Here is a 5,854-nt window from a genome sequence, read left to right as displayed (position 1 = left end):
CCAGGGAAAGTTCTATATCTTCAATAGGTTTGAAAATAAAATCCCGCTCACCCATCCATTGCGTTGTCCAAACTCAGCGAACCACGCTAGTGACGAAACAGTCCGAGTCGAGAGAATCTGAATCGCGTTTGATGAGTCGGATTCTGGGGACAAACGGGAGTTAAAGTCCATTAGCACGGGTTGACCGATATGTTGGAGAGCAATCCCCCTTTTTTGGAGCCTGTAAATGCAAATGAGACCGGAAGTTTCTAGCGTCCTGCCTAAGGGTCCCGCAATGCAGCTAGGGTCGGGGAGTCGTTCCATCCTACTTTTCCTGTGTAACTAGGACTCTCCCCGCGGCGTTGGCTCGATGTAACCACTCTGTAACGAGGTTCGTGCAAACTCTCGAGTCGGGGGGATAGTTGTGCACAGAGTATACTCGAGGGGGCTATCCAGTCAATAATGCTTCTGACCAGGTTGTGCATTTCCACTCGCATGGCCCCGAATAGATGACTGACAGACATCTTCCTGGATTTTGGGCTTGTGGGCCCTGATATCAGTCCGTAGTTGGTGAAGATTCTATTTCCAAGACTGTATTCCCGCCAGTTGTGAATAGCGCTCTCCAAGTCCTACGAAGGAAGAAGCTTGGGCACCCTGAGTGATTTGACTAGACGGGAAATTAGACATGTAATGCTAATCCAGGGCCTGTCTGGAAAAGCCTGTCATGCTTCTGAACCGCTTTGCTTATCTTGGCTTAAGTTGACATGCACGGATATCTTTCCTTATGCGGCCATGTGCCAGTGGCGCTAGAATCCACTCCACTAGCATTCCCCACAATTCCCCCGCAACAGAGCGCATCTCCTACAAAGCTCATTTGCAAATGAGCCCTTTGATCTGCGTGCTTAGGGGAGACAACGGAATATGCCAAAGAACCTGCTTGTAATCATCGGGGAAAATGTGAGTGAAGCAAAATTACTTGAGACTAGCACCATAACAAATACCGGGACCTGAGAGTCATCTTATTATGACCGACCTCGGCGCATTGCTGTGAATCTTTGGCAGTCCAACTCCACATCCGGGAGGCCAATAGATTATGACTACGCACGGCAGACACGGGTAGAGCTGGCCTGCCCCGACAGACTGGGTCAGCCAAGGGCGGGATCGACAATCATCGGGAACCTGGAATTTGGGTTGGGTAGAAGCCTTTCCTGGAGCTGAGGGAGTGAACGCTCAGTCCCCAGCGGTCCTGGCGATCCTGGGGCTGAGACTCCCCCAATCCCCGCGGACCCAGCGCCTTGGGCCCAGGCTGATAGGTACCCACGCCAGTGCGGAACAGGGAAGGTGGGGAGTGAGAGGAACCTGAGGGATTGGTCGCGTCGCACAGCAGTCAGGCACTTGAGTCGAGAGGCTCAGTCTGGTGATCACCTGAAGATGTCTTACGCCGATCAGAAGACGCCGACGCTTACGCCACAAATCCGGCGGGATGGCATCACGAAATGATAAAAATTTTCGTGCTAAGGACCCAGACTTGCGGTGTATTGAGCGTTAGCTATGACATCTAGTCCGTGTTAGTGCTAGGTCTTCTTAGGTTTCTCCTAACAACGTGCTCAGTCTCAGGGGAGAAGCAGGAATCCACTACCGGGTCCATCCCGGCCTTAACAAGCGTTTAGGCTAGCGAACTCAAACACTGCGGTAGCACAATGTTCTAACTAGTTCTTTCACAAAGTACCGTTGTGCCATTATGCAGCAAAAGTGTAAGGTACCCTACAACAAGTACTTGCATAACGAGGCTCTATATACCTTACGACAAGTTCTTACTGGCATATTGCAAACTGTCGCTTCGAGACAGCTATTCTGCAGACAGACAGCCCTCAGTCGGCCATTGACTGTAGATAGGCACTACTCTAGGTCTGCAAATAGAAGTTTTCAGACACTGCGGTTGATCTACACACTAGCAAGACAGGCTACTTCAACACTGCGTGTGTCATGGGTGAGCACTCTCGAGGCTGGCGCAAAGAAGAAGTGGGAATGGACGGTCAGCCACCAACCATTCAACTCCGCGCCCCGTGAGCCGTGCCTCAGGCTGAGTGGAGACGGTGTGATGGATGCAACTCTCCAGGGGTTCTTGGGCTAACTGCCCCTGTAAGCCGCTGAATACACTACTGCATTTGGGCTTGGAAGCTGCCACAAATGGAGACATTCTGGTGACATTTTGTGGGGCTGGTTGTCAAACAGGATCAACAAGCTTAGCCTACACGCTATTGTTCCACGCCATCCATGGAAAGTGAGATCGTCACCGAGGCGTTCCATGTAGCCAGGGTAGCACTGCCGGGGAAGGGTTCCTAACGCTTTTCCAGGACCCAGAAAATCAACTGCCGCAGACACAATCCCATCCGTCATTGCCATCACTCCGTAGTCATGAGCATTGGCTGGATCTAGAAACCCGGCCATGGAAAAAATGCGGAGCCTCGCGGCCCCAGGGGACACACCTCTGCTCTTCATGGTACTGCCATTACGTTGGAACCGGGCCGTTATTGCATACCGGTAGATATTATTATCTACTTTAACTCCATCATCGGCATGAAACAAGACCAACTCTTGAACTACTCCTTTCCATCCAAAGCGCCACCGTCTCTAGAGGACTGTGACTTTCCGACTTTCCGACTTTCGATTCTGGCAATGGTAGGGTTCCTTGTCCCAGATACCTACGTGGTAGTCGCTCCCAGCCTCAATGACCTGTTGATTGCCAGCATCATCTGGGGTTTTACCCTAGCCACGGGAGTCTTTTCGGGCACCAAGGCGTTCAAACAGACGTGGGCAACATGGAGACGGTCGCGTCGCCTACACGCCTACGCGTATATGATATGGGCCGAATGGATAGTGTCCATGGTCATTGGCGTTCTGTCCTGGGTCTTCATTCGCGGATTAATCGAGCCAAGGTGAGTTTGACTGCGTGTTGATGGAGTTTCCGATGCTAACGAGGCTGTACAGCTTTTGGATATATTTTGCATTCTGTCCGTAGAGTCCGTCCTACGAAAAGGGAAAATTTGCTAACAATCGCTCTCAGTGTGCCTCTGGGTCGTACAGATCCAATGCATCTGCGGCATCATCATTAATCGAATCGCTCTCTTGATGGTCGACAAGCGCGACGCAGCCAAGATCCGATGGGTTACCGCTGTCATTCTGGGTCTGGTTAACATCAGCGTATTCGTCATCTGGATCCCTGCACGCCTGCAAATATCCCCGACATGGGTCCATGTCAACGAAATCTACGATCGAATCGAGAAGGGTCTGTTCTTGATTATCGACGCATGCCTACACCTCTACTTCATCTATCTGCTTCGAGTCAAGTTGATCGCGAATGGCCTCGAAAAATACGTCCCGTTATTCAGGTTCAACCTCATGATGGTGGCGGTATCGATGAGTCTAGATGTGAGCGAAGCCTGAATGCCGCTACGGCGATCTCGATACTAACGCAATGATGCGCAGATAATTCTCATTGGCAGCATGTCAATTGGAAATGGCTTTATGTACGTCGTTGGCGCCCTTTGGTCCGGCGGTTTATGCTTACCATCCCTTACCTAGTTACGTCCAGTTTCACCCGCTGGTGTACATGCTCAAGCTGCATATCGAGATGAACATTTCTTCCCTAATTGTCAAGGTCGTCCGCGCGACAGGCGACAACAGCTCGTACGCACGCGGCACCGAATTGCGGTCGAAACCGAACAACAGGTCCGGGGCTGCCACAACCTCGAACAACTTCTCCGGAAATCAGACGCACGTTGAAGCCGAGGCAGCGGATGAAGCGCCTCAAAGGTTTCCCCAGGGGATCACGAAAATTGTGCAGACGCGGGTCACTGTGTCACCTCGGAATCGTGACGACTTGGAAGACGACGAGGATGGCAGCTCACAGTCATCGACACGCCGGCTAAAGCATAATTCTCAAGCCTACCGAGAACAATTTGCATGATTTCGTCGCATTGGCCTTACTATTTTCTGGAGTACTAGATAGACGCTGGACACTGGAAGGGCAGCACGGCAGTTTGGTAGATTACCCAAATGCAGAGATGAGGGAATCACAGGTCGGTACGGAGGGATGCTGTGTAACGTCATTGTGAATGACATAGGAACAAGTGTATCCGTACAATGTCGAAAAAGACGCAGCTAGCGAGTCAGCATATCACTAGGAGCCATGTCTAGGCCCGTCTTGGGCCCCCGCCAAGTGATACGAGATGATCTTGTAATTAGATCCGACCGTTGAAGGGGACAAATTTCTTAACTGGGTCTAGAGGAGCCGAGGCTCAATTACCAACACACTATTGCAATTTCAATAAGGCTAGGAGAGCCGTTTTATACTAAGAAAGTCCAATGAACCCTTGCTCTCAAGGGGGCCTTCACCAACAAGGCAAAGTCGGGGAAACCCCGTAACATTCCAGGCGGGGTACGGGATCAGCTCATGCACTAATATCCTAGGTTGAAAAGGGTGCTTCGGAGGGGTAGGGGAAGTTATAAACGCCGGAGCGGGAATAAATGGCTGCTTATTGTTGGAGACTGCAGGCTTGTTTGACCTTCTCTTATCACAATTACCTGAAGCATCTTCTCACTTTCACTGAATCACAATGGGCGTCTCTACCAAACTGGCCGGGGATATTCAGGAGGTGGATGTGATCATTGCTGGCGGTCAGTCTCATCGCCTTCTATCGGCTTAAGGTCGCCTGCTCACGGCTGATTGATCTTAGGTGGCACGGCGGCATGTGTGGTGGCCGGTAGGTTAGCTGAGGCCGATCCAAACCCCAGCAATCGCCAAAACCTCATTGACGCTAAAGATGACATCTTGGGCTGGAATTCCATCGACATCTCGTCCGTCTAAGTTTCGACCAACAGAAGAAGATATGGCAGCTCTTGGCCCCGAGTTTCAAGCCGCCTGGAACCGGGACTTCAAGAACGCCCCTGACAGGCCTCCGATGCTCATGGGTGTTGTGTCATGGTAAGCTTTCCGGGAGGACTCCTAGAGTCCTAGCAAAGTTCCCCACAGCAGTAGGGCTAAGAGACGCAGCTTCTTGGGCGACCCATCGTCTGTCCCGGAGGCACAGTACGATAGGAAACTATACGGCATACCTCTACTCGCGTGGACACATGCACATCGCCGGGCCAGAGCTTAGCGACCCCCTAGACTTCGATATTAGTTTCTTCTCGGACCCACACGACATTGACTTGAAGAAGCAGATTTAGTGGTACAAGAAGCAGCGCGAAATCGTTCGCCTCACGTCTATGTATCGTGGTGAGCATGCACCTGGTCACCCAGCCTTCCCCGCCGGATCCGAGACCGCATGTATCGAGGCCGATGCATCGCTCGTGAAGGACCTCAAGTACTCGCCTGAGGATGATGCGGCCATCGAGGAGTGGCTGCGAGAGAATATCGACACCACACCACCTGGTGCTCACCAGGTATCGCGAAGATGGCTCCTCGCGGGGAGTTTGGCGTCGTGAATGAGTCTCTGAATGTGTGGGCCACAAAAGGGGTTAAGATTGCGGACTTGAGTATCCCGCCTATGAATGTAGGTGCCAACACGAACAACACTGCTATTGTAATGGGCGAGACGGCGGCAGCTATTCTCATTCAGGAGCTGGGTCTTCAGAAGTAGTTAAATACTATATTAATATATATTATTACTAGATATTTGTACAGCAAATGACCAATCTGCGTAGGTAGAATTCGGGCGACGAATTCACGATTAGTGGACCGATTCGCCCAGTGGTGAGCTCGATACAAGATCATGGTCCATGGAACCACTGTAAAGATATCGATCCTGGGGAGTAACTATGTTATACCCTGGGTACTATTATTCTCAGTGCCTTACGTGGAGTCTAAGAT

General features: G+C 51.3%; 2 protein-coding genes across 2 annotated transcripts; both read left to right on the top strand.

Moving 5' to 3' along the window:
* Positions 1 to 2,658: 2,658 nt before the first annotated feature.
* BGZ61DRAFT_370990 (uncharacterized protein) lies at positions 2,659 to 3,949 on the top strand (the record flags this gene model as incomplete). The annotated part of the gene is made up of 5 exons (XM_046242059.1): positions 2,659 to 2,918; positions 2,971 to 2,993; positions 3,047 to 3,411; positions 3,469 to 3,509; positions 3,565 to 3,949. The coding sequence occupies 5 exons, from the start codon at positions 2,659 to 2,661 to the stop codon at positions 3,947 to 3,949; spliced, it is 1,074 nt and encodes a 357-aa protein (XP_046095400.1).
* Positions 3,950 to 4,598: 649 nt separating this feature from the next.
* Positions 4,599 to 4,849, top strand: BGZ61DRAFT_540389 (uncharacterized protein; the record flags this gene model as incomplete). The annotated part of the gene is made up of 2 exons (XM_046254900.1): positions 4,599 to 4,659; positions 4,719 to 4,849. 2 exons carry the CDS (start codon positions 4,599 to 4,601, stop codon positions 4,847 to 4,849), a joined length of 192 nt encoding a protein of 63 aa, XP_046095399.1.
* Between the last annotated feature and the right edge of the window lie 1,005 nt (positions 4,850 to 5,854).

Source organism: Ilyonectria robusta, assembly GCF_021365365.1.
Source record: "Ilyonectria robusta strain PMI_751 chromosome Unknown BGZ61scaffold_43, whole genome shotgun sequence".
NCBI lineage: Eukaryota > Fungi > Ascomycota > Sordariomycetes > Hypocreales > Nectriaceae > Ilyonectria > Ilyonectria robusta.
Note: the sequence above shows the minus strand (reverse complement) of the source record. Positions and strands in the feature narration are given on the sequence as shown.